The sequence below is a fragment of the Durio zibethinus genome, chromosome 21, assembly GCF_047325235.1.
Source record: "Durio zibethinus cultivar Kanyao isolate XHJ-2024 chromosome 21, ASM4732523v1, whole genome shotgun sequence".
In the NCBI taxonomy this organism is placed as follows: Eukaryota; Viridiplantae; Streptophyta; class Magnoliopsida; order Malvales; family Malvaceae; genus Durio; species Durio zibethinus.
The window spans coordinates 2127181-2154447 of record NC_143182.1 but is presented as its reverse complement, the minus strand read 5'-3'; the positions used below and the strand labels follow the sequence as shown (position 1 = coordinate 2154447).

Here is a 27267-nt window from a genome sequence, read left to right as displayed (position 1 = left end):
TGGGGACAATTGCTTGCAGTTAATTCAAACCCATCACATATCTTATTCTTGCATGCGTTTGGTCACAAAACTTGGAATTTATATGGCTAATATTGAATGCATAAAGTTCTATCTGCATTCACCAAAATACAACTGGCAACAGACAAAAACCAAGACTTGACAGCCACAGCAACCAGAACCTAAAACTGACAAGTGGCCAAAATCCCCCATAACCTATTTACAACATACTATCTGTCCTTGCAGGCAAACGACGGAAGAAATTAATTGGTGCTGCAGGTGTCTTGTGGCGAAACCTGGGATGCCTCATAAGGTAGAACCCAGCGAGAAGAGCAAGCACCTGGAAAGGTGTCACATACAATACAATGGCTGCTGCAAGACAGAATATCACAAATATAGTTGTGGCACGCGGATCGCGCCAGCTTAAGAGCGACTGAAGCCGCTCGCCTTGAGTAGCTATGTCACCCACAACGGTCTGAATTCTCCCTGCCACACTCCTTAAACGATCATACCTCATCCGAATTATATCTGAGCTCCTTGATGCAGGAAAAGACTCAAATTCTTCATCTAGTTCATCAGGAGAAACTGCATCTGCACAAGAGAGACTTGTGTTCATATGAGGAGGGTACCTTGCCCGATAACGATAATTCCATACCCCTATTAGAAACATGTATAGGAAAACTGTAGGTAAAATCAGCTCTGGGAAACAAACAAGCATTACAAATAGGACATGCACCAGCACTGTTGTAATAGGGTTCTTCCACTTGCAAACTTCACCAAACCATTTTCCAACAGCAAATAATCCAGAGAAAACTGATGTCAGTCGCAAAAAGTTTGCCTTGCTGCGCCTCATGCTCCATAGATGAGCATTTGCATCAGACATATATTCAACTACTTCTCTCCTGAGAGGAGGTTCAGCCCGACCAAGCCTAGCTGCCACAATATTCACAGCCTGGTGTCGCAGCATGTCCTGCTGTATCACACTCAATGGCCTTTTGTAGTGCATCTTTGGCAAAAGGGGTCGTGAGTATTGAAACAGCATATTAAGCATTGACGTGTATGAAAATCGTATAGCCAAATGTAGTTCACCCATTTTCTTGACACCAGAAGGGTGAAGAACCAGCAGTGGATAACTGTGTGTGTAAACTCGACCAGTTTCCAGAGTAGATATACGAATTCGGACCTTTCCAATTTTAATATCCTTGTTTCCATCAGAACCACCTATCTGACAGTTATCAAATACCCCCACAGTGAGAACTGTGGCTGGATCATAAACTTCCCAAGTGTACTGCTCATTATATTTCGGGTTCAGGCTATTAAATATGGTTCGAGTTCGAACCCATTTGTGGCCATACTTTGCTACACAATAAGTATCCGATGTACCTTTCCCTTCCCTTGTTTTCATTGGATGAAGCCCATTAGCATTCAAAATTCCAAGTTCCAAAACACCAATTGATGGTTTCCAGAGCTGCTTAGCTGTTGGCCGCAGATCACTGCTATACTGAGTTGACTCATCAAGAACATGGTATCCTCCATCAAGACAAACACAAACATGGAGCCTACTATGAAATTTATCCTTCTTTGCACGGTCCTCATCCATGGCATCTGATAAAGATTTCTCCAGGTTGTACCACTGGGAACGAACATATCGATCATCAGCACGTTTAACAACGGTGTTCCATGGTATAACAGCCTTTCCAATGGTCTCATCCTTATTAGGACCCACACGATCTTCAACTGAAAAAATAAAATGTTCTTCAAAAGGCTCAGAAGCAACCAACATAAACTCCTCGTTCCAAATTGGATTCAAATTTCGAGGTTGAACTGTTTTTGTCTTTAAGACCTGGTTACCAATCTGAACCTTAACATATGCATCAGGAAACTTGTTCTTGTCAGCTGGAACAAGGTCTTGTGCCTCAATAACATTAACACGGACATACCACAATCTTGGAGAGTGATAAACTTTTGAACGGGTATACATGGAGGCAATCGAAGGGGTATCACCAGGAGCAATAGCATCTGAGTGCCAGGCATCAGGAAAAGCCTCGTCAGCCTGTGTGCCATACCAAACTGCAAGCATCAGTTCTCCTTTCTTTTTCTCTCCTTTCTTGTCTTCTAGCCTATACCATTCTGGAGCCAATGGACTATCGGGTGGAACCCTTGTCGGAACCTCATGGAGATCAAAGCGTACAATCCCAACAAAGTCATCTTTCACTAAATCCTTATCCTTAAGAACAACTTCCAGCACAGATGACTGCAGTGTTTCCTTTGCAAAGGCAAACACCTGATTCCACTCAGGATTTTGATTCTTCTCAAAATGCTTTGTGATCCCTTTGAAGTTTCCAACTTTAACTTCAACATATGGATCAAGGCTGCCTGTCACATCTTTTGAAGGAAGATCTTGGGCTTTTACCACTCGTACAAAAAGGTAGCTCATCTGTTCAACAAGGTCATAGGTGCTGGCTGGCCTGTCTCCTCGTATAACTCGGCCTCCAACAATTCGCCCTCCTCCAAGGAACGGGCTTGTCTCTTTAAGAGCATAATCAAGTGGTTGTAATGATGGACCTGAGGACATGTGAACAATTTTCGGTGGCCGGGGTTCAGATTTCATCTCATGTACTCCATAATTCATTTGTTGCTGGGGGGGAAACGGGGAAAATTTTTGTTTTTGTTGTGAGTGGTTTGCAGTCGGAAGATGATGAAATGTCCGTCTTTTATCAGTTTTCTCTTTGCGAAGTAAATTTGGGGCAGAGTTTGGAATTTGAGCATAAGCTGAGCCTACATCTGTATGCAGAGCGGATTCCATGGCAGGAAGTGGATTTGAGGATTTGATTGAAGGGTCATCAGTAACAAACACTTTCAAACCAAGCTCTCCTTTTGCACGAGACAAAATGTGTCGTTTTTCAAGAGGGTAGTGCAAAACAACCGCATCAGAGTAGGGCACAAATGATGTTCCAGTGAGGCGAACCTTCCCAAGACAAGTTTTCCCGTTGTTTGCTTTGTTATGGTCGAAAACATAGGCTTCCAGAGGTAGGTTAGATAAGTTGTTTGGATCTGAGATATTGAAATAGAAACTTTCATTCCAGACCGGATTGAGATCTTTTTCTTTAGTAGTGGTGCGGAATCTCTGGCCATCAAAATGGAGCTCCACAAAGGGATTGGACGAACCCTGCCCATCTTTGGCTACAAGGTCATGGGCGCTCACGACCTCCACCCCTAACTTGAAACTACTCATGGTTTATTTTACTCAGAGCAGAAAAGGGAAACACTGTCGCAGCTATCAGGAATCGGAAGGAAACAAAACAACACCTGAAAAATGAAGAAAACTAATAGATCAACAATGATGAAAAGTGCATCGTATAAAGAAATTGACAGGAAGCATCAGGCGCTGTGCATGTATGAAGTTAAAATAGATGAACTTCAGTCCAGAAACAAATAAGAAAAGCAAAATTGAAAGGATGAAAGTACTTAAATGCGAAAAAAGCACAAGACAATAAATTAAATTTCCATGTTAGAACATGAAGCTATCAGAAGGAATAGTGTATAGTTAATTTTTCCCTTTATAAGCGCTTGCTAAATCCAAGTCCAAGCTTTTCAAAAACCCCAATCAATTTTTTCCATTTGATTCTTAAAAATATAATCTTAATTTTAACATGTCCTCAAATTTTAGAAAGGAAAGAAAAAGGAGAGTTAATAAGATTCCACACACAGAGATAAAGTAGGAAACAAATCTATGAATTTTTCTCAAACCAAAGCAAGATTCTGAGAAAAAGCTACCATACTTTTAGCTTCACATCAGAAACAAATAAATAAAACAATAAAATTATAACAAAAAAAAGCAAAAATAAAGAAGCAAAGAATCCTTTTAAGCCTTAAAAATCCAGTTCCCTTTACCAAAACCGAAAAAGGATACGAGAATATCTGGTATCTTTCAAATACCCTTTTTTCACTTTCATAAAACTAAACATAAATTCTATAAAAATTTTATCTTATAAGAAAAAAAAAGAAAAATATTTTAATACATATTCCACAGTCCATAAAAAAATTAACAAAAACAATCCCAGGCTCTGTTTCTTTCATGGGAAACAATGACTGGGTTTTTTTTTTTTTTTTTTAAGTTAAGAATGTTATAGCAAAAACAAAATTTTCCCCCATGAAAAGCTTCTATGAATTTTTTTTATAATCTTAACAAAGAAAAGAAAGAATCAAGTTTTTTTTCTAGGTTTCAAATCAAAGAACACCCAACAATCAGATAATCAAAAGCAGCGAAAACTTCAAAAAACAATAAAAAAAAAATCCAACCTGAACGAAAGAATAGGAAAAGTAAAGAGACTCAAAACTGACCTCCGTTTTTTAAGTTGAAAGCCTCGGTTAGGAAAGTGAAAGGAAGCTTAAAGCTATATGATCAGCATCTAAGAAACTTAGCAGAGAAGTTGATCAAATATAAACAAACGAGGAATTACAATTCTTTAAAAAAAAAAAGACTCGTTGACTAAGAGAAGGAGAGTCGTCGAAAACGAGTTAAATGGTTCTTGTTTGACGAGAAAGAAAAAATACAAAAAAGAAAAACAAATGATGCAAAGAGGAAGGTGAGAGGAAAAAGAGCAGCTCCAGTTTCTGTTTCGTTCTTTTTTTGTTTTCCTCTTCTAACCTTATTCGACAACGATACGGAAGTTCATGTAGTTTTAAATTTCAACACTACTCCGAATGATTCCAATAAACGTACTCGCTTTATTTTCTCGACACGTATCAATTACGAATAAAAAATGTTTTTATTTCTTGGTTTTTTCTTTTTAGTTGACTGTTTTTTAATTTGATTTTTCGCATGTTTTTGAAATTTTTTGACAACTTTATTTAATTTTATCTAAAATTTTGATGATTGACCAACCAAAAGAAAAATTTTTTTTTGATCAATTTTATTGTATAATTTTTTTTTCCACAAAGAAAAAGTAGTGAATATGATCAAGTGTAACGATATTTATGTTTTGTAGTACATAAAATATTAAATTATTTTATCAAAATATTTAAGCTTTCATTTTAATAATACATAAAGTTGAAAATTAAAGAAAAAATCAGTCGGTAAAGAAAAAAACAATGAAATAATGGAGTAAACACTGCCAGTTTAGAAAAATATAACTTGACTTTTCGATTTAATATAAGGGACAAAACATATTATTGGCCAACGCGTAGAACAACTTTATATTTGTGGTATTAATTTTTTTCTATGTTTATCCTTTTCAAATTTGATGGACTGCGACAGTAACTCAATAAGAGGATAATTTAGCTAAAACGAATCAAATTACTGATTTGACCTTTTTCTTTTTTATTTTTAAAAATTTAAATTTTAAAAAATTATATTATTTCAGGATTAGAATATATTATAAATTTCAACAAAATTTTATATCAAATTCATAAATCATAAAAAAAAAAGGTAACTTAAATCTTACAAATCAATTTTTTATTTTTTTTACTAATATAAGGAAATATGATGTAAAAAGGAGGGACAATAAGGGGAATTTGACGACACACCAATCACTATAATAATACTACTACTATTAATTAACAAATTTCTGGGACCATGCTATCTAATGCTGAGTGGCTGGTGGGCTTTGGAGCCAATCCATGTGCTGGTTCTTTTCTCCACTCATTTTTAACATTTTTGTGATCAACGCAGAACACGTATTAAAAATATTGGAGAAAATTAATAAATTAATATCGTTTTTTTCTTTTTGATGAAGCAAAACTTTTCAGTTAAAGGGTCTCATTCGAGACCTAGAGAGCGTGGCTGGTGATAGATTTAACATTCATGGAGAAGGAAACCTAAATTTGCTAATTAATTGAAATTTGGGGAAAAATTAGTGATGATTATCCTCGTTATATACGTCAACGAATATTCAAATTTTACTGAAAACCAGTGTATCATCAGGAAGCATCTAGCCTCTAGGCTAGGAATAAGATTTGCAATATTATCTATTTATATCGTTGGTGATGTTTAAAATTTAAATATTATTATTGAATATTTTATTATAATTTAAATTTTTTTTCATGATATTAACTCTGAAAAAGCTCTAATTCAAATACTTTCACCATCCAATCGGTTGGGCATGCTTAGGTGGTTAGTCTATGTATTAAAATGGTTCAACATTTTAATTATAGTAGCTTCACAAATTAATTATAAAATTTTTTTTTAGCATTTGGTGAGAAATTAGGATCGATAACGGATTGAGTCGAAATAATTTTTTGTTCACTTTAAATTTGATCCGATTCGACTTGAAATTTTTTTTTATATTCAAATTTAATCCGATATTATATATATCGCACTCGATCTAACTTGACACGAATTAATAAAATATTATTTTTTAAATAAAAAATATTATTGTTTAAAATATAAATATTTAAATATATAATTATATAAATATATATAAATAAAAATTAATTTAAAAAATTATTTTATATAAATATTAGATCGGATCGAGTCAAGTTTATTTAAAATCCGAATTCAACTTGATCTTTACTTTTTTTTAACATTATCAAATCCGACCAAACCTAAAACTTAATTTAAAAAAAAAAATAACTCTATGAAATTGGGTCGAAACCCATCGAGAACGAATTGAGTTACCTATCCTATAAGAAATAAGAAAAAAGAAAACATGGGAAACCTTGAGGTTTTAATTGAATTATATTTAGATCATACAAAACATTGTCTTATTATTTTCTTGTTTTTTTTTTTTAAGAAAATGGATCAATTTATATTAGTATACAATTTTTTAATTATATATTCTTTTAATTATTAATTTTATTAAATTTAAAAAATGAGAGAGATAATTAAAAATAAAAAAATAATTTTAATCTCTTCCCTTTTATTTATTGAAATTAATAATTAAAAAAATAAAATATTTTTTAATTTTACATTGATGTAAATTAATTTTTTTAATAAATATTATTAATAAAAACATTCAAGAGAATATGTTTTGGAACTCTTTCCAAGAAAATGAAGAGTACCCAACTATAACTTGATCGATTTAACCTTAGTCACCAAGGCAACTTCATTAACATATATACAAAATGTGACTTGTGAGCGGATGTGATTTGCATTTGAGCCAGCTATTATCAATTTTTTAAATACTTGATTGAGAGTGACAACTAAAGCGGATCACGATCAAGCTGAGTCATACTCGTCACACCTTTTTAGCATAAAATTTCCATAAATAAGCGTCAATGTTATTTATCCTATCAAATCTTTATCTATAAAAGATTTTTTTTATTAATCTAATAATTTAATGAAACTATTATTCAATATTTAATGACGTTATTAAGATAATATTTAAAAAATATTTTTTCTTAAATTTATCAAAATAACGTATTAATATGAAATTTTTAAAATAATAATTGAATAATTCTTAATTTAATGAAATTGATGTTTGTTAAAAAAACAAATTAATAAAATACTGGTTTAACCGCTTTGTTAAATTAATAATTAATTCACGGGGATGGAAGTAAGATAATCGGTTAAAAGCCAGCTAATTTTGTACTAAAAAAGGGGGATTTTAACCCAAAATTAATGAAATGAAACTATGGAAGCTTGCTGCAACCTTTGACCATAATACTAAAATAAGTAACTGATCTTGCGAATTACAAGGAAAATCAATAATAAATAAAAGTAAACGAAATTAATAATCTATATTAAGATTATTTTAATCCTTAAATTTAACCTAAAATATTTGGTAAAAGCCCAAAGCATTTCCGAAAATGCACCCAGGCAACATGGAAGTTTGATCAGCAAACAGAATTCTGATTAACCCTTTATTTTTTTCCCCTAAAAATTCTCCCTTACCTATAGCTTTCTCTGTTTTTCTTAAAAAAAAAAAAAAAAAAAAAGAAACTCCACTTCTATTGCCCCTCCATCATAACGAGACATTCAAATTTTCTTCTCTTCTCTTAATTATTTGTTTCAGATCCTCTCTTTCTTTTTTTTTTTCCTTTCTAACCATTGCCAAAACGTTTGTCCTAGCCAGCTTCATTGAAGAACAAAATGGTATTCTCTCTCAATTTACTTTTTTTTTGTATACAAAGATTATTTTTATATAAAAGAATTGCAATTTAAAAAAATTTTTTGAATGTTAAAATTTAAATTTTAAACCGATTACATGTCATTTTTTGAACAGGATACATAAAAAATTGATCCTGATGTATATATATTTATAATCACATTACATGCTCTAATTTTTTTGAATGTAACATGAGTAAATCATACTATTTCCATTAAGCATTCAAATTTTGTTGTGACAAGATACTTAGACGTGTGATTATTAGGCATATATTTCCATACTGAAAACGATTGCTTCGACCTTGGTTTTGAGTTTTGACATTGCACGTTGTTAATTTATATGGTGCTATCAATAGGCAAATTCATCATCTGGAATGGCTGTGAAGGATGAGTGCAAGCTGAAGTTCTTGGAGCTCAAAGCCAAGCGGAACCATCGGTTTATTGTGTTCAAGATTGACGAGAACACACAACAGGTGATTGTAGAGAAGCTGGGAGGTCCGGAAGCAACTTACCAGGATTTCACTAACTCCTTGCCCGCTGATGAATGTCGCTATGCTGTCTTTGATTATAATTTCACTACCAATGAGAATTGTCAGAAAAGCAAGATTTTCTTCTTCGCATGGTATGAAAAATGGAAAAGAAACCAGCACCTTGTTCCTTTTTGAAGGGGTAATCGTTACAACTAAGAAGGCAATAATATTGTTTTTTTTTTTTTATGGTATAGGTCACCTGACACATCAAAGGTGAGGAGTAAGATGCTTTATGCAAGCTCTAAGGATAAATTCAAGAGACAGTTGGATGGGATTCAAGTTGAGCTGCAAGCAACAGATCCAAGTGAGATGAGCTTGGACATCGTCAAAGGACGAGCTCTCTAATTCCGATAACTTTGAAGTCCCTTCCACTTCCATTCAAGGCATAATTTCCTTTACAATTGTCTTTATCAATTTGTGAGCTATTCCCCTGTTTTTCACTTTCTCAAGTAATCCCCAGTCTAAATGGTAATAGAAGGGTAGGAGTTTCCATGTTTTTCAGTTTTCGCTTTGATAACATGCATGTATATCTCCTAAATTGTAGTCCAACACTATGGAGGATTTTGTATTTTTTTTTCTAGAAATTAATATTATTTAAGAGACTGCTATACGCACTCCTTAAAAGAGGAATGATTCTTATGGGATGTTTGAGGCCTTTGAGTTTGACTTATTGAATGGTTCAATGCTGCTTCGAAATCTTTCTTGTATTTCATTGAATTTGGACAAAATTTCCATACGATCAGTTTAATGATCTGGACTACTGCACTAATAATTCTTAATTGGGTAAACTAACCATATCGATGAAAATTAAACCAAAAAAGAGAGGTCTCTGTTGCTTCTTAATTATCAGTTAGTTAATTTGTTCTAATATTCAGTTTCCCACGTCTCCACTTGCCTAGTTATTTTCTCTTTTGTGTCGAGAGAAGCTTGAATGGCATGAGGTTCATATGGGGGAGGCAATGCACATGGAAGTTTATCACTAGGAGACTTCACCATAGACTTCAGCTTCAACTCCTTATATAAACCTTTCTCCGAGCATGCTGTGGTTTCCGAGCAGACCCTTTTGGCTTTTGAAGGTATTGTTGGTTTAAACTTCAAGAGTTTGGAGTATTCGTTCAACAAATGAAACATGTAATCATATACATTTCTCATTGTCAGAAACTGTTCAATTAATTTGCTTCCTGCCTTCCCAATGGCCTTTGCCTGCAAGTTTATGGAGTGAAGATCAGTGTTTTCTTATGACATATACTCCATAAGGGCAGTGAATTCAACTAAAATTTTGCAATAAAAATCCATTCCAATCCATGTTTGCTGAGAATAAGTACCTTGTCAGTGTGATTATTACCCCATTCAACTGCAAACTTAAGATCTCTACATTTGCTTTTGCTGCTGATGGGCCAGTAATGCTGCAAAGGCGCCAAGCTTCTCGAGAAGAAATCGAAGTATTTAGGCTTTATCATCAAGGTCATGCTATCGCATGCTAGTATGTATTTCTCACTTACAGACCAGGTTGCTCCTTCTATATAAATTTTATATCTTTTTGCCGATTGTACCATAGCAAAACTCAAAATCTCATTAGTATCAAGAAAAAGAGTGGAAGTCATTTAAAATTGAAATTTATAAAGGAAGCAAATCCATAAGAGGGATAAAAGTTTTCACATGTACCTATGGGTGCACTGATCTTCCAATTTAGAATGCTTGAACCCTTGTTTAATTTCTTTACGCCAATCCTGAATTAATACCAAATCAGAGTTACAGAAACCCAATAGCAAAAAGTTCCAAGACCAGTTTTAAAATTTTCTGGCTTGGCATTGGCTAATTTTCTTATCATTTCAATCAATTTATAGAAGCCCTTCAAAGACCCAACGTAAGTTTCAGGGATTACCTGGGAATAAAGCCGAACATTCCAGTCGTATTTGTCTGAGAGGTTGCACTTCAAAAAGTCTACCCTATCTGCAGCAACATATGGGTTACCCCTCCAGTAGGCATAAGGTGTCCTCTCTTCCCACTTGACCCTCTCGTTCCCTTTCTTTATTGCCGTCAACATCTCTTCCCATGGCATTATATTAACCTCAGCCCTGTCAGAACAAAGCAAAGCAAATTAAAGAAATTCGCTTAATAACTGCAGTAAACATTTGGTAGTTTCTTTCTTCTTTTTTCTTTTTAAAGAATTTCCATTAGCAATTTGTTGTGGTACTACATATGTACCAGAATTTACCATCCCCAGAAGGTCCAGTCAGGGAACACAATGTCCAGTGCCTCCTCCTCTCCACAGTAATGAAAGACAGGCGGTGGTGATGTAGCATTAGGTCCTTGGTAGTCTCTTTTCTTGATCATAGTCTTGTCTCCACTATAGAACAAAAGATCTAAGTCTGGTATCTTTCCAGGGTACAACCTCAGCAGCTGCAAAATGCCCCAGACCGTAAACGCATCCCTTGTTTGATAAGGCTTGCTGTACTTCTCCACATAGGCCTTGCCCTTGACAATAACAAGTCTAAAATGCGCACTCGGTTTTCCTCTTTCAATCATTCCTTTTGTAATTCCTGAACTTTTCCATTGCCGTAAATCTTGGTGGATCCACCGGAAGTAGTCTGGACAAGTTTTTGTTGATGATTCATCAGGCTCAAATACCGAGGGATAATTGTCTGGGCATTTTCTTGGCAAACCTGAATCGGTGCAGTTGAGAGGAAATTCAATCCTCTCATGATGTTTTTTAGTACTTCGTGACGAAAAAATAATCTGGCCAAATTGAGAGCCCCTTATAATAGGCTGGGAAAAAATATATATAGACAAAATTATTAATAATAAGCTGTTGCATTAATCTTATAAAACAGAATTTGAAACAATATTGAATATCTAATGCCTTTGATACATATACTTTCAAGGGTTCATTGTATAAACAATATGTTAATAGTGCCTGTTAACACATTAAACATGGACTATCAATTGAGGCAGTGTACAGTGTACAGCTGGAAGCATTACATGAAGAATGTTTAGGGGCATCCTTGTTTTCCCCTTCTTGTTTGCCAGACTTATTAGCAATTACCTTTGCAAATTTGATGAAAACAATTTCTGTGAACCTAAGTAACAAGTCATGGATGGAAACTTTGTTTTTCTGTTCTCAATATATTCAATTTAATTGTCAAGTTTTGTATTTGTAAGTTCTAAAAATATTATATTATATTTAAATATTTATATCAATTGTATCTGATCATTTGGCTCTTTGGTAAGTATTATATTTATATTTTGCATGTAAAATTGAGTTTGAATCTTCTCTTTCTCAAATTTTATTAATGAAAAAAAAAAGGCATTAGTTGATGGAATGAAAGAAACAATAATGATGGAGGAAAGCAACAACTGGGGGGAAACTTACAATGTCCATCCGATTAAGCCGAGATGCGAAAATGATGAAGAAGAAGAAGACTATCATAGTAGTGGAGGAAACCAGTCCCTTGAGCCGTCCAAGACCAACCTTGGAAAAACAACCATGGATCATTTGATCACCATAAGACCAAAAACCATGAAAAAGATTAACATGGTCTCCCATGGAAATTATGCAGTCGACAAGTTGATCAGGCACAAACTTCAGGGGTTTGAGATTCTTTCCAGATCGTGCTTAGAAAACACAGCTTGATTCAAAAGCAAATGTGTTAATGGCCTAACATATATGGAACCATGGGGCAAAATAAATGTAGAACGGAATTCAAAATCTGTTATGGACGTTAAAGAAGCCATGAATTATATGTGGACCTTCCTTGAGCCAATTACCTTCCTATCTTTTAATTATAATAAGCAATATATAGAAGGTAAGACGCAAGAAATGCTTTTGCACACTCAAATACCATAAATATTCAGACAAAATTTAAGAAGACAACACATTTACCTCACATACATTTAGAATTATATTTATAGTTTTGTTTGGAGAGATTCTAAAATACTATAAATATTCAGACAAAATTTAAACAGAGCCTAAATTATTCATTATTATTAATTGTTTTGTAACTACTATTTTATTCATATATTAATGTTCGCCTAAATTTAGGATGTTTCGTATGTTAATTCAGTTAATTTTAAATTAAATTATTTAAAATTTAAATAATTAAGTTATATTATTTTACATTTATTAATTGAATTAAATTTATTAATTTTAAAAATATAATCGACAAAATTTAATTCAATTAATTTTTAAAATAACCTAATAATAAAATAAATTTAAATTATGTTATATTTTAAACTTTTAATTTATTATATTTGAGACAAATTAAATAAAATCATCTAGTAAAATATTTAAATACTAAAGTATTAAGTTAAAAACTTTAACAATTTATAAATTAAATGAAACGATATGTTTCATATATTTTTAATTTTATATTTAGATTTTATTATATTTTGATTAAAACTTAATTAATCCAATATTTAACTGAATTAATTAAAAATAAAAATTCCTCCAAAATCATATTTGTTAATTAACCAAAATTAATTCGATGATTGATTGATTAATCGATCAATTCCATTTGTTAATTCATTTTCATAGATATAAACACTCATAATTAATCAAATTTAGATAATCTAGTTAAAGAAATTAACAAGGATGTTCGAAAAAAAAAATTCAAAACACTCTGTAAAACTATTAACAACTGATCCAAAAGAATTGAAAAAGTGTTATAATTATAAACAAACGTGTGATCTTGTTATATGATATTTAATAATAAAAAAAAAAAATCATGGAAACACACAAAAAGAGCATACCTGTGTTGTAGCCAGAAGTCGTGGTGCTGTTTCCTGGAGATAGGGAAAAACTTAGGTCACATGAATGAGAAGTCGAAAACAATGTAAAATTAGGCAGTGATTTTGATCTGTTGAAAGGAAAGGTTTGAAGCTGAATGGAGTTTGGTCAAATAATACGTGCACTTCGTAGCGGGAAAATATGGGATTGAATATTTTAGTAATTTAAAATCAATTAATAATTTGATTTTATATAGCATTTTAATAATTTAAAATAAATTAAAATTACGAGTTTAAGAAAATTTAAATCATCAAATGTTTTAAAATTCAAAAGTCAAAGTTATATTAAAATTTTAAAAAATATATTTGATTTTATAGGTAACGGATATCGACTCAAATTGATAAATTTTGTTGAAGATCGATGGATAAAGATGATGAATTACTGAATATATTTGTCTAAGACAAAAATCGATGAGAAAAAAAGACTTGAAAAAAAAAATTAATGTAAGTCTTTGTCTTAATTATCCTTTCTTGGCCATTAGGAGAAGAAAAACAACTACATATACTACCCAAAGTCAAATTTACTTTGGTTACGAAATCACACTAATCTTCTTATATCTAATAATTGGAATATTGTAGGTAATTAGTAAACCCTAAATTTAATGAAGACATTGATGGGTTGAAAAATAGCTCTTCGACTCAATTAATTTTTTTACAGTTTTTGTTTTAAGAAATTCTTATATTAAGTTGAAAGAAAATTTAATGAAACTGAAGTTTAATTTAATTTGTTTATATAAATACTTTTAAAAGGTGTCATTTGATATATAGATTTTAGATTTGAATAATAATATTTGTAATTCTTTCGTTTATCTTTTAATATTTAATTAATTTCTGACCATTAAATTATTAAAATTTTGCATTTTGGGGCTCATCAAGTTAAAGTTTCAAATCACTCTACAACAGTTTTTCTGGTATAAAAAAATTATAGCTTACAAACCTATAAAGTGGTGCTCAAAAGTGGGATTTGAGTAAAATTTTGAAATTGTTTTTTTTTTTTTTTTGGTTACATGAAAGATGGTTACTGGTATATAATATTGTAATTACTAATTAATAAAGAGGTCCAAAATTTTGTTATTTATGGAGGATATTTGCTTGCTATTGGTAGTTAAAGCTACAAATTTTGCTTTATTGCTTTTTATTTTTACTAAGCAAATATTCGTTTTCCCACATCTCCACTTGCCTCGTTGAATTAGCTTTTCTTTCAAGAAATTCCCGCAGCCCTTGGGGTTCATAAGGTGGAGGCATTGCGCATGGAATTGTATCGCTAGGAGACATTACCAGGGATTCTACCATGAACTTTTTCCAATTACCAGTTGAAGAACATGCCATTGTTTCCGGACACAGCTCGACAGCTCCTGGAGGAATTGTGGGTTCAAATTTCAAGAGCTTGGCGTACTCATTCAATAAATGAAACATGTAATCATATACATTATCCATCTTTAGATCCTCTTGTATGAAGTTACCGGCAGCCTCTCCAATGGCCTGTGCCTGGCGAATTAAAAAAATTGTCACATTTCCAGGGGCTTTGATTAAGAAGAGAGGAAGAAAAATGCTATGAAGTACAGAATAGAGAAAAACCTTTTCAGGATGAAGGTTACCCCATTCCACTGCGAACTTGAGAGATGTGCACTTGCTGTTTTCCCTAATGGGCCAGTAGTGCTGCAATGGCACCATGCCCCTGATGAAGAAATCATAGAAACGAGACCTTATGTATAAGGTCATTGAATCACATGCCAAAATATACTTTTCACTTACTGACCAGGCCCATCCTTCTGTATATATCTTATATCTGTAGTATATAACAACCAATCTTTGAGTTTGAAAAACTAAAAGTCACGAAGTGCAGCACCAAATTAAGAAATGGGATAGCTTAAAAGAAGATGGTTAACGATATGAAACTAGTGCATTGCTTGATGATTACCTGTGGGTGCATTGGTCCTCTAGATTTGATTGTTTGAACCCCTGTTTAGATTCCCTGACCCAATCCTAAAATTTAACAATATAAGCAATGAGAAGGATACTGCTGATTTCTAGATTGGAGTCTTGGAGAGCCAACATCCTAAAACATGTATGTTTTTCTTCAATCAATTAAGGCGATAAAAAGCTGATTGCAGTTATTTACCTGAATGTATAAGAGGGTATTCCAGTTATTTTTGTCGGTAATGTTGCATTTCATAAGGTCCTTCCTTGTAGGGGCCACGCTGGGGTTGCCTCTCCAGTAAGCATATGGCACCCTGTCCTTCCATTCTGTCCTCTGGTTGCCTTTCTTTATCTCCTTCAAAACACTTCTCCAAGGCCTAATATTGGTCTCAGCCCTAATGAAAAGTGTGAAAAGCCCATTATTAGTTTTATGGATTAGATCATTGAAAGAATGGGCCTCAAATAATTGTTGGCCATATCTTATATTCTTATCAGCTCCAGAAAATTTCAGGGCCAAAAAATAGGAAAAAAAGGAATTATATTCCATTACCAGCCCCAAAAGGACCAATCTGGGAAAACAATGTCCAGGCTCCATTCATCCGCACAATACCGAAACAAAGGCGGTGGGCGCGCATCTGGACCCCGGAAATCCCTGGACCTAACCACAGGACGATCATCACAATCAAACATCAACTCCAGGTCTGGCAATTTTCCAGGGTACAACCTAAGAAGCTGCAATATACCCCACAAAGTGAACGTATCTCTGGTCTGTATTGACTTCCTATATGTCTCTACGTATGCTTTCCCCTTCACAATCACCAGCCTGAAATGTGCCGTCTTCCGTGCCCGCTCGATCATGTCTCTACTGATTCCTCTCTCCTTCCAGGGCCGTAAATCTTCATGGATCCATCGGAAGAATGAGGGGCATGTAATTTTTAATGAAGCGTCAGGATTGGTTGTATTGCATGTGGTAGGATAGTCCCCTGGACACGTTTGTGTCTGGTTTCCTGTGAAGCATTTGAGTGGGAACTGTGGCTTCTGTGTTGCCTTTGTGGAATTGGAACCGAATACTAAATTTTGATAAGAAGAAACACCTGAAAAGATGGACTACATCGGGAAAAAAACAACAACTAGACTTGGTGAAACGAATCATTTACATTTCTTTCAGCAATAGGCAGTATATGCAGTGATTCTTGCATGGGTTAGTGGGGTTTTAAAAATACCATGGTTCATAGGTAAGCTTATTTAATGGTGGATAGATCTTTATAAGGATTCTGCAACACTTACAGCATCAAACCAAGCAATGGAAGCTAGCACACCAATGATGAGGAGGAACACCGCGATCACAGTAGAAGCTGCAACCTTCTTCTTCATGGGCCGCCAAGGCGTTCCTGTAAAAGATTCTTGTATCTCTGACAAAGGACAGAAACTGCCCTGATGATTCTCATTATTCCTTTTCTTTCTTCCAGAGATCGAAGGCTTCTGATCATCCAATTGGTGTTTAATGTTGTACTTCGTCTTTATACCTAACATAGCGAAGTTCAGAGACACCCGAGAGCATGCCACGATTCTTGGTTAGCTCTAGTTTTGGGAACTTCAGTAAGTCAGCTTTCCTTCTTTTGTTGGGCTCTCAGCTATATGTATGGACACCAATGTGCTAATAAACCAAATTAAAAAGGCACAAAGGTACTCTCTAAATTTATTGTTATTTGCCAAACAAGGCTCCAATAGTCCAATAGCATGGTTGGTAGAACTAAAAAGAATAAAAAAAAAAGTATAGAATTTAATTTAGTTACTGCATGCAAAAAATAATATTAAATAACTTTAGATTAAAATCTCAATATTTATATATTTTTTATTTTCTAGCTGCGACTTCTTTTATACCCTAAAAAAATATTTTGGGTTCTTCATGCTTATATGGTCGAAGAAGTTTACTTATTTTATAATAGGTTTCTCATGCATCTCTGGAAATTTTTTTTTTAGCCAAATTCAATTTCATAATATTTACATTCAATATTCCATGGTTTTCTTTAAAAATATGCTGGCAAAATTTCATATAGCCTTATGGGATTATGTTTCCAAATTATTTGACTTAATACAATTTGATTTCATTCTTTATATCCACCATTTGCTAGACAATAGTAGTATATCATATACTAATAACCTTGTTCGTAAAAAATTCATGTCCATATAAAATTTCAACGTTCTTATTACGAAGTAAAGAGAAAGGAGACAGGGTCAGAAAACAATGAGGGGAGAGCTTGCATAGAAGGAAACAAGCACATGACTTCTTAGAAAAAATAATAAACAAAAAATTTGGCTTTGAGACATATAATAATATTTTGTTTAAAGGTAATTATATTTTTAAAATACAACAAAATTTTAAAATTCTTCGAATAAAAATAATGAAAATAATTATACTAAAAAATTTATTTATAATGAATGAATAAACATAAATTTTTATTCAAATAATTATGATTTTTTGTATAATCATTCTCTTTATAAATAATAATTTTATTTATATTCAAATAGTTATGATCATTTATTGTATGATAATTATTTTTATTCAAATATAATTATTTAAAATATAAATAAATTTAATACAAAAATTAACTTTACTCATTAACATTTTATCCTATATAAAATACTCTATATTCTAAACTACCAACATAATTTTGTGCGTATAACCATGTGCTTACCCCACTGTCTCACATTTTATGAATGTATTTGCAAAGGATAAAGTATTTGGTGAGTAGAGCAATAACTTTCTTGTTTTTAAAGACTGATTCACGTTTGTTTTCACACCCGTAATTTGCTCCCTAAAACCATACAAAATCTTCTCACAAAAGCGATCAGGAATTATCGAGCCTATATAGTTCTATTTGTTTAGTGTTTTTTTCTATTGAATCTAACTTTTGGTTTCCGTAAAAATCACGCTCAATTATATTCGCAGCTCAAATCACATGAAGGCCTGAGTTAAGACGTGGACCAGTAATTGTCTGGCATCTCTGAAAAAATGAGGAAAAAAAAAATTCACACTGAGTCAGACTTTCAAAAGTAAAAGTCCGTGTTAGAATCTCAATTATAGCTCAAAAGATTAAAAAATAACTTGTCCAATATATTATTAAATCCCTTCTTAAGTTTCTCTATGCCATTAAAATTCTCCTCTGTTTTTCTTCGTGACTTTTACCTAACAAAAGTGAACTTTCAGCTTCCCAGATCAATACGACACTAGATATTAATAGAAGTTCGGTTTACAATATTAGGTTTGGTATTTGTCCAAATGAAACAACGTTTTAATGTAAAGCTAAAGAAGAAAATTATTCGGCTTGACTGGTGGGTCTGCAAAAGCAAGCCCTGGATTCTTACCATGACTTGCCAAAGCTAGTCCAATCCATACGTCGGGAACTAGCAAGATTTTCCATGTAAAGTACTAGACAAGTTAACCACATAGCAAATTCTTTGAATTCTAAATAATTAAAGAATATAAACTTATACTACGGGACAACCTATTTAATGTCAATGATCACGTGAAATAGCCCATAAGTTATGCACAAATAACTTTTGCGAGAATAAAAAAAAATAGATAGTCAAATCCAAGAGCCTTTCACATATCGAAACTCTATGGACTCAGAGCATCAGGCATGGTATATAGCACCAGCTTGAACCAACCAACTAGATCACCCTTGAAGGCCGCATGACTTGCAGGAAGGATAATTGACCTATTGACGAAGGCAATTACGGTCAAGAAAATAAGCAACTTGTCCTACTTTAACAAAAGGATACTCATCCATATTTCTAAAAGACTAAAACATATACAGTTGTACATTGCATACCGTGTTCGTAATAATTGAGAAATCCTCCAAGTTTGAAGGTTTCAATAGCCAATTGTGAAAGGGAGGTCTCCCCTTAAAAAGTTTCGAAGCTGAGTTATATCCTTCAGCCCCGTCCTGCAGATAATACACCATATCAACCAGCAAAGACGGTAATCATTACTCCTTGCCACCAATGAACTCATATTTACTATTCCAACACTAAGGTAGAGTAAGAAGTATGATTTCTATTGATCAGTCATAAGTCAATAGAAAGATTCATCTATACTTGGAACCTACATCAATGGTACTACTGAGTAGCTTTATTTTACAGCCCATAATCAAAGCCATTAAAAGAGATCACTAGAAAATAGCAAAAGCCAATCACGTGCACCATGCTTACATTGCACATGCTCCACATGCTTGGTTAATACATGAAACTTGGCAAAATAGCATATACAAGCAAACAAGTTGTACTGAAAGTTAAGTTGGTTAAACAGCATGCTTCTTGCATCCATCACTAGTTTCATTAATGCAAACCACTTCAAACAGTATCAGGTCAAGAATGAAATTCAATAAAATAAGTCCACAATACGTTTCCAAAACTATTACCTTGAGTTCTCGATAAGAAACCTCATTGGATGAGCATTTGATTTTGCATTCCTGCCTCAGTGATAAGAAAATTTCCAAAAAACGCTTTCTGAGGGGAAATTGTTCGAATAAGAACAGGATAATGACAATAAAATTTTGGTTTCAAGAGCATACTTGTAGCTTACTTGCACAACAATGATTCAGTAGATGGATAAATTGCCCCTTTAGCAGATGTGCCTTGCTTTCTTCCAGTAGTTCCAAGAATGACTTCATGCAAACCAGACTTATTCCAACATATAGAATACCTGAAAATTAATATACATAAATCATACAAAAAGAGAAGGATAAAACAATATTCAGACCTAGAGGTGCATGCATTCAATGGGAGTACCCGCAAGTTAAGGTGGCTTGTGCGGTCTCAGAATGCTGAAACTCCTTTGCTGGTACTGGTGCTGCACAAAATAGTGGCTGCTCACAGCATTGAAATAATTGTTGTCAAAATCATCCTGTTTTATATTGGATTAAGATGATATAAACTTCACAAACCTTGCTGACTCCAAAAGGCCTTATAAGCTCATTTGACAATGGTATAATTCGATCATATAAAGATCTTTTCAATTGTTCCACCAAGCAAAAATCCTCAGAAAAGTAACAGGATTTTCCGACAGTAATGGAACAAAGGTAAACAGGTCGAAGAAAGTAAGAAAGCAAAGCCCCTAAGATAAGAAACAAAGAAACTTTGACATCAAACAAATGCAACCCCAATGCAAACTAGTTCACTAAATGAAATCAGGAAAGCCAAAAACCATTCAAATGTCAAGTCATAAAAAAGAAAATATACTTGCTGCACAGTCATGTATGTTTCTGAATTGACGATATAGAAACAAAGAATGTGGCATTCAAATGATAATAGACCATGCAATAATAGTTAAATATAGTGTGTTTTTGCAGTGTATAAACTACAGCAACATGATTAACTGGTGTTAATTATATAGGCTAGGCATGCAAACTCCTGCAATTATTTCATAGCAAATGATGAACCTTGAACTCCAAGAATGTTCCAACGAGCTATCTTGTCAGAGCAGCTAACTGACAATGTTGTATCACCACGACCAGGCTTCCTCTGAACCAAGCCAATAAGTTGTGAGCAATTCCCTGACATACATTTTCTAATAAGTTGATTTCTATAAAATATGATAACTGCCTTGTCTATTGAAACATTAATTATCAATGGAAAAGAATATGACAATACCACTTAATCAAAGGGACAAGAGTCATAAATATTACTATTAAGAACTATCCCTTCCAAAATCAATCCAAAAACCCACGGGCAATTTTCAAAATAATGTATAACCTTTCACAGTTTTTCTTGAATAAAAGAGCTAAAATTTACCACTATTTCCTCTTGAAGCGTTGGGAAGCTCAATTATGGACTGGCCATGTTCATCAATTGTAGATGCTGCTGAATTAAGTGAAGCATCACCACCTATCAGACACACTCAAGAGATAGAAAGTCAAATTGCATGCCTTAGAATGAAAACCCAAGAAGACCGACATTAGAAGATAAGTAAAAGACATCACTAGGGATTACATGGCAACTGAGATATGTACAGATGTAATTTCCACCCTTCCCGGAGTTTATATTTTATTTCACCAGAACCATCTGAATCCAATTGGAAAAACAAGTGTTCAAGACCACCAGCTTGCAACTGTCTGGTTTCATTTTGTCCTAGCTTATTTAAATTGTCATTAAGACGTTGAATCTCTGCATAGAAGAACCTGGTTCGATTACGAAGGAAAACAAAACAAACAAACCTTAGACTTACTAAAACTTAATCCCACAGTCAATTATTTTCTTTTTATTCCTAAAACCCTAAATTTTCCTTTGGGAAAAAAAGACAGGTAATTGCAAAGTGAATATTGATAAGACAAGTATACCACTTAAATTTACATATTTTACTATTTCTTACTCTAAAAAATTTGAAATTTTGGTTTATGCGTAAAAGGAAAAATTAACAAGAACATTAAAGCATAAAAAATGGAAGGTGGGAATGGAAAAGGAACCTTAACAAAGCTCTGCGGGCAACAATTTCAGCATGAGAGTCATTGAGAATGTCACCACGATGGCTCAAACGAGAGCGCCCAATACACTTTGTTCCTGTGCCTAGTGCAACCACTTCCAAATCTGAACTCCAAAAAGACAAAAGATAAAAAAGTTAAGTTAATTTAAGTGAGCTTGTATCAGCAATAGCATCATTATCAGCAACGTAGCTACTAACTAGAATAATTTTGAATTTAGATTCTTACTAGAACTTAGCAATAAATTAGGGTTTTGAGAGGATAAAAGAATGACCTTGAGAGGGAGAGGAGACGAGAAAGGCGGCCAATACGGTGACTTCGCGTCCCTGAGGCTTTCCCTTCTTTGGCAGCGACTGATAGAGAGCAAACACTTTCTCTGCAACTCTCTCCCCCCATTCTTTCTTTTTCTCTTTCTCAGAAGAAGAATAATCCATAACAGTAACTGAAGTAAGAAAAGGGAGAAGCGGGAGTTCTGTAACGGAACTGTCACCCGGTCGCCTTTCTTTAACCGTTACCTTCAAAGAGACAGGAGCCCGACTACTGCGACTAGGACTTGGGCTGACCCTTGTCTAATGAGGCCTCTCATTACTATCCAATTAGTTGGGCTCATTTGGCTGGCCCACATACTCTTCATTTATGAATGATACTTGGACCATTTAAAGAGCCAAAATTTCATGCCGTATCAAATTAATTTTTAAGACTAATATAATAAAAAAGTCTCTGAATTTTATTATTTTATTTAAATAAATTTTGATGTTTTTATTACATTCAAATAAATTTTTAATCTTTAATTTGAATTAAATAAACTTTTAATTTTAATTTATATACAAATAAACACTTAATCTTTAATTTTTACCAAAATAAATTTTTAATATAATTAATTTTTTATTTGAAATAAAGACTTTTATAAATATAAGTGAAAACATAATAACTTATTTAAGTACAATAAAAATATAAAAAATTATTTAAATAAAATTAAATAATTCAAGAGTGTTTTAGTATTTCAATCTTTTTAATAATTTGGAAATATAATACAATATATATTTAATTTTTTATGTATACCTCAAAAAGCATGCTTAATTTAATTAATTTAAAAAATTAAATTTAAACATTAACAATTGGAATTTTTTAATAAAAATATTAAACAATGAATCAATTTGAATTTTATGGAGCTGGATAGATTCTTCAATTAAAGCTCCCCAACGCCGAAAGGCCTAAAAATTAAGTATATAATTTTAAATTCAAAGATAAATTAGAGCATAAGTGATTGATAACAAGAAAGCCAGCAGAGAAAAGCAAAGCATTAAGCATGTAATGTACAAACTCAGCATTAAAGGCGATTTGTCCGCGTTTTGCCAAACTGGCCAACCAAGTCAGTCTCACCAACGCAGCATCAAATCTTTCACATCAAGAGAACACATCAATGTAATGTAACGGTCCAATCGAAAGGGACCCACACCATCACATGCTCACTGACTTGGTCACCAGCCTATGCTTACCTGTCAATTAGATATATCCGTTGTCTTGCCCTTATGATCTCACCTTCTTTCCAATCGCGCGTCCCACCTACTGCCCTTCCACATAAATCCAACTCTAGTATTTTTCATCGTGCAAACAAAACCAAAAATAAAATAAAAACAAAATCAATCAATAAATTACATAAAACACTAATTATTTATTATCATTCCTTTTGATTTTGTCTCTTTCACTACCATTTTGTCATTTTCTTTTTTAAATAAAAATAACAAGTTTTGTTAAAGAGAAAAAATTAATTAATATTCTATTTATAATAACTACTTTAAACAATTGGTATTTTTTGAATAATATATAAATCATATGTATAAAAAAATTACTCATATTAATTCAAATCTTACAATCTTAAAACAAAATCTTGGTTTTTTTTTCTTATTATTAATTTAATTATTGGTTTAATTAATAATTAAAGTAAGTTATAGACACGATGATGGGGATAGGGCCATGGAAAGTGACAGCACAGCTGGCAAGAGAGAGTGGGATTATTTAACTTTTGATATTTTACTAACGGGACTTCCAACTTCAATTTCTCAAAGCAGTCAATGGCGGGCCCATTGCCCATGAGCACACGATGCTCTGCTTGTCATCTACTCTACGTCGTCGTATTTCACTTACCGACAACTTGCACAGTTTAACCGCTTTACCTGTCGGAGTAAAAAGATTCCATACCCTACTTTTAATCTACACCGACTATCGTATTCTTTAAAATATAATGACCGTTGGATAAAAAATAAAAAATAGTATCTAATATCAACGGCAAATGGATTCACTTGAACTCAAATCAATTACAAACTAAGCGTATGATATAAAAATCCAGTGTGGATTTGTAACTTATAAGTGGCTTTATCATTTGAGCAAAACGTTGCTAAATATAGAATTTTGAGAATTAAGAAAATTATCGTTTTTTTCTTCTTTTCACCAACTGTATCTATAAGCTGAATTATGGCGGAGGCAGTGAAGAAGGAGGTTGAAGCTGAAACGTCCGCGGCTCCACCGCCTGCAGTGGAGGCTCCAAAAGCTGAATCCGGGAAAAAAACCGTGGCTCCACCACCACCAGCTCAGGAGAAACCTGAAGAATCCAAAGCTCTTGCCGTCGTTGAGAGTAAGCTTTGCTGCCACTTCCATCGTGTTTGTTTTTTACTCTATAGTTTCAACTTTCAACATCCCCATATCATGGCATTTTTAAGCTTTGTTTAAGCTGCGTTTGGTTCCTTAATTATATACTGTTGCAAACTATAAAGGTAGCACCAAAATTTTGAACTGTTTCATGGAGACAAAAACCAGCTGGAAAATTAACAGTAGGCAATGAATCTTTATTAGTTTCTTTGCTGATCGACTTTGTGCTGAATGGGTTTTTTTCATTGATTATGGATTTATCTTCCTTTTTTTATTTTTTCATTTATGGTTGGTAGACTTCTCTTTCAAATTTATAGATTGATCACCTATGTATAACATAATAATCCTTTCCATATACGTGTGAGTTTAGAATGGTAGTCAATTTCTTTTCCAGATTTTTATGCGTGTGAGTTTTTCCGTCTTTCTCGAAAGCTATTTGATCGCTTTGTCGTACACAGTTTCAACCCTGAAACTGATTGAGAAAGACTTAACTTTTTAATTAAAGGATTAAATTCTCCTTCAAAAATGAAAACTTGACTCCTAAGAAAAGTATGTTAAGTTTCTAAAAGTAGAATCTTGCTTTTGAGACTAGGCTTCTTTCATGGGATGCTTAAAATTTTTTCATTTTTGTTTTTGGAAGTGAACCATATCATTCATTTACGTATTTTTCTGAACTTATCTCAATACATAACTGTTATGCATAGGATTCTTTCGTTTATGGCACTGTGATCAATCAAAATTCGAAAGTCATCTTCACTCAGATGATACGTTATATTGCAACGAAAACCCTATCTTCTAACACTAAAGATCGACTAGAATATGGTTTAGGGTGGCAGGATGATATATATATATATATATATATACATATATATTTATCTTGATTATATTTAAAATTATATATGCTTTTTGCAAACATTATTCGTCAAATATTATCATGGGTGTGGCATCTAATAATGATTATGCGACCCTTGTTTTATTATTCTTAAAAGATGAAAGATTAAAGTTGGATAATTATGCTTTGCTAAAAGTTGCTTTTACAACAAGACTTGTGCTGCTACAGCTTGCCTTATTTACTTGCTTTTAAGATTGAAAAAGAAACTTCAATTGTAGTGTTGTATTCTTTCTGTATTGATAGAAATACTTGACTCCTCAATTTGGTGATAGTTTTAGAGCAAGTTTTACTATGTTCTTATTCAACCTGAATTTTCTTGATGTACCTAAAGAGTGAGCTAGCTTTAATTAAAAACAGATGATGTACCTATTTAAAAGTTATTTTCAAGCTCACTTACAATCAAAATTCAATCTCATGGAATAAATGTTTTTTTGTTTAATTTATCCTTAATATTTCTTTAGTAGGTTAGATTGATCTTGACATGTTATACATTGAAGTGATCAGTCTTGTGCCACAACTTTAAATTTTTATATAAGCCAAATGTCATCATTGGTCGTCACTCATCATTCTTGTGGTGATTCTAACATTACTTTCATTTTGACAGAGGCTCCCGAGCCTGCACCAAAGAAAATTTCAGGAGGATCACATGATAGAGGTAAGTGTTTGCAATACTTTTCTGATATGGTAACTTTATGACTTTATTTAGTTTTATGTAGCATATTAAAAAAGGATGTTTAAGATCCATCACTTCTTCGGTTTTTCAGATATTGCACTTGCAGAGGTTGAAAAGGAAAAAAGGATGTCATTCATCAGAGCATGGGAAGACAGTGAAAAGACCAAAGCAGAGAATAAGTAACAAAAACCCTATTTTATTTACACTATATTCTTTTGTCTTGCATAAAACTAAAATATATTGTAACCGTACAAATTATCTTTATAGTTTTCAATTTTCATGATCTACTATGAGAGTTTAAATGCTATATATTCTTTCACTTTACAAGTTATCTTTTATGGTTTTCATGATCTTCTATGAGGATTTTATTTGCTAAATATTCTATAAACTTGACTGAAACTGGTGAGCAGGGCCCAGAAAAAGCTCTCTGCTATTGTAGCATGGGAGAACAGCAAGAAAGCAGCTCTGGAAGCAAAACTGAGAAAAATTGAGGTAACTGGCCTTCATTGCTTTTTTTTTTTCCATCCACGCTTGAATTTCTTGATAAGTGAGGACCAATGGTTTAAATGGCTCTTTGATTCTCCAGACAATGTTTTTGACTTGTTCCATTCCACTTGTCAGTAAAACTGAAACAACATTTCACATTATGTTGGTATATAGCAATTGGGAAGTTAGAGTTTAAACTTTTAGGCTGAGAGCTGCTTTTGGATATACTTAGGAGATCATTTATCATTTGGGTTTAATTCTAACATTTGCACCTTTTGGTAGGAACAATTGGAAAAGAAGAAAGCAGAATATGCAGAAAAAATGAAGAACAAGGTAGCTTTACTTCACAAGGAAGCGGCAGAAAAGAGGGCAGAAGTTGAAGCCAAACGTGGAGAAGAACTGCTCAAGGCAGAGGAGGAGGCTGCAAAATTACGTGCAACGGGACAAACTCCAAAAAAGCTCCTCGGTTGTTTCTGAAGTTACAAATTTGCTGTCTGGTTTTGAAACAAATGTGATTAACAGTTTTCATTGCACGCTTTTCTTGTTTGTAACTCTGTTTTTATCTGTATATTTCCTGTTGGTTTTCTATATTGTTTTGTGTCTAAACGGAGTGGAACATCACAATTATCTACTATCGAATGTGCTGATATATGAATAGAATTTTTGTTTCTTCGGAAACAAGTTTGAGGTTTTTCATCTGGGTTTTGGGATTGATTGGAGCATTTAAAATTTACTTCTTTAATATTAGCATAATTTGGATTCCTTATTATATATATGCAGTGATTGCATGAACATGATTACATGAC

At 33.1% G+C, this 27267-nt stretch overlaps 6 protein-coding genes across 9 annotated transcripts; 2 read left to right on the top strand and 4 right to left on the bottom strand.

The window, feature by feature from the left end:
* Nucleotides 1–13: 13 nt before the first annotated feature.
* On the bottom strand, nt 14–4567 carry LOC111304712 (FT-interacting protein 3-like). Of its 2 annotated transcripts, none has more exons than XM_022901559.2 (2): nt 4300–4567; nt 14–3306 (listed from the first exon to the last, which is right to left on the bottom strand). In XM_022901559.2, the coding sequence occupies exon 2, from the start codon at nt 3230–3232 to the stop codon at nt 218–220; it is 3015 nt and encodes a 1004-aa protein (XP_022757294.2). In that variant the 5' UTR covers nt 3233–3306; nt 4300–4567; the 3' UTR covers nt 14–217. The 2 variants fall into 2 exon arrangements, with proteins under 2 accessions (XP_022757294.2, XP_022757293.2); XM_022901558.2 differs by having other exon boundaries at nt 4342–4567.
* A 3182-nt stretch (nt 4568–7749) lies between these two features.
* Nucleotides 7750–9198, top strand: ADF11 (actin depolymerizing factor 11). The gene is made up of 3 exons (XM_022903811.2): nt 7750–8032; nt 8401–8666; nt 8769–9198. Exons 1-3 carry the CDS (start codon nt 8030–8032, stop codon nt 8917–8919), a joined length of 420 nt encoding a protein of 139 aa, XP_022759546.1. The 5' UTR covers nt 7750–8029; the 3' UTR covers nt 8920–9198.
* A 28-nt stretch (nt 9199–9226) lies between these two features.
* On the bottom strand, nt 9227–12316 carry LOC111305933 (uncharacterized). The gene is made up of 6 exons (XM_022903810.2): nt 11948–12316; nt 10793–11343; nt 10460–10652; nt 10240–10304; nt 9900–10110; nt 9227–9777 (listed from the first exon to the last, which is right to left on the bottom strand). Exons 1-6 carry the CDS (start codon nt 12119–12121, stop codon nt 9439–9441), a joined length of 1533 nt encoding a protein of 510 aa, XP_022759545.2. The 5' UTR covers nt 12122–12316; the 3' UTR covers nt 9227–9438.
* A 1923-nt stretch (nt 12317–14239) lies between these two features.
* On the bottom strand, nt 14240–16958 carry LOC111305932 (uncharacterized). The gene is made up of 6 exons (XM_022903809.2): nt 16567–16958; nt 15830–16386; nt 15482–15674; nt 15281–15345; nt 14938–15148; nt 14240–14847 (listed from the first exon to the last, which is right to left on the bottom strand). The coding sequence occupies exons 1-6, from the start codon at nt 16810–16812 to the stop codon at nt 14485–14487; spliced, it is 1635 nt and encodes a 544-aa protein (XP_022759544.2). The 5' UTR covers nt 16813–16958; the 3' UTR covers nt 14240–14484.
* A 1767-nt stretch (nt 16959–18725) lies between these two features.
* On the bottom strand, nt 18726–22323 carry LOC111304710 (denosine deaminases acting on tRNA). 3 transcript variants are annotated; one of them, XM_022901550.2, is made up of 11 exons: nt 22036–22323; nt 21747–21867; nt 21274–21461; nt 21076–21168; nt 20724–20837; nt 20229–20398; nt 20074–20150; nt 19868–19987; nt 19704–19791; nt 19116–19229; nt 18726–19001 (listed from the first exon to the last, which is right to left on the bottom strand). In XM_022901550.2, exons 1-11 carry the CDS (start codon nt 22193–22195, stop codon nt 18960–18962), a joined length of 1287 nt encoding a protein of 428 aa, XP_022757285.2. In that variant the 5' UTR covers nt 22196–22323; the 3' UTR covers nt 18726–18959. The 3 variants fall into 3 exon arrangements, with proteins under 3 accessions (XP_022757285.2, XP_022757287.2, XP_089606574.1); XM_022901552.2 differs by having other exon boundaries at nt 18772–19001; nt 19704–19754; XM_089750448.1 differs by lacking the exon at nt 18726–19001 and having other exon boundaries at nt 19141–19229; nt 19704–19754; nt 19857–19987.
* Nucleotides 22324–24155: 1832 nt separating this feature from the next.
* On the top strand, nt 24156–27157 carry LOC111304709 (uncharacterized). Its single transcript, XM_022901549.2, has 5 exons — nt 24156–24396; nt 25907–25957; nt 26067–26154; nt 26386–26467; nt 26744–27157. Exons 1-5 carry the CDS (start codon nt 24237–24239, stop codon nt 26936–26938), a joined length of 576 nt encoding a protein of 191 aa, XP_022757284.2. The 5' UTR covers nt 24156–24236; the 3' UTR covers nt 26939–27157.
* Nucleotides 27158–27267: the final 110 nt, after the last annotated feature.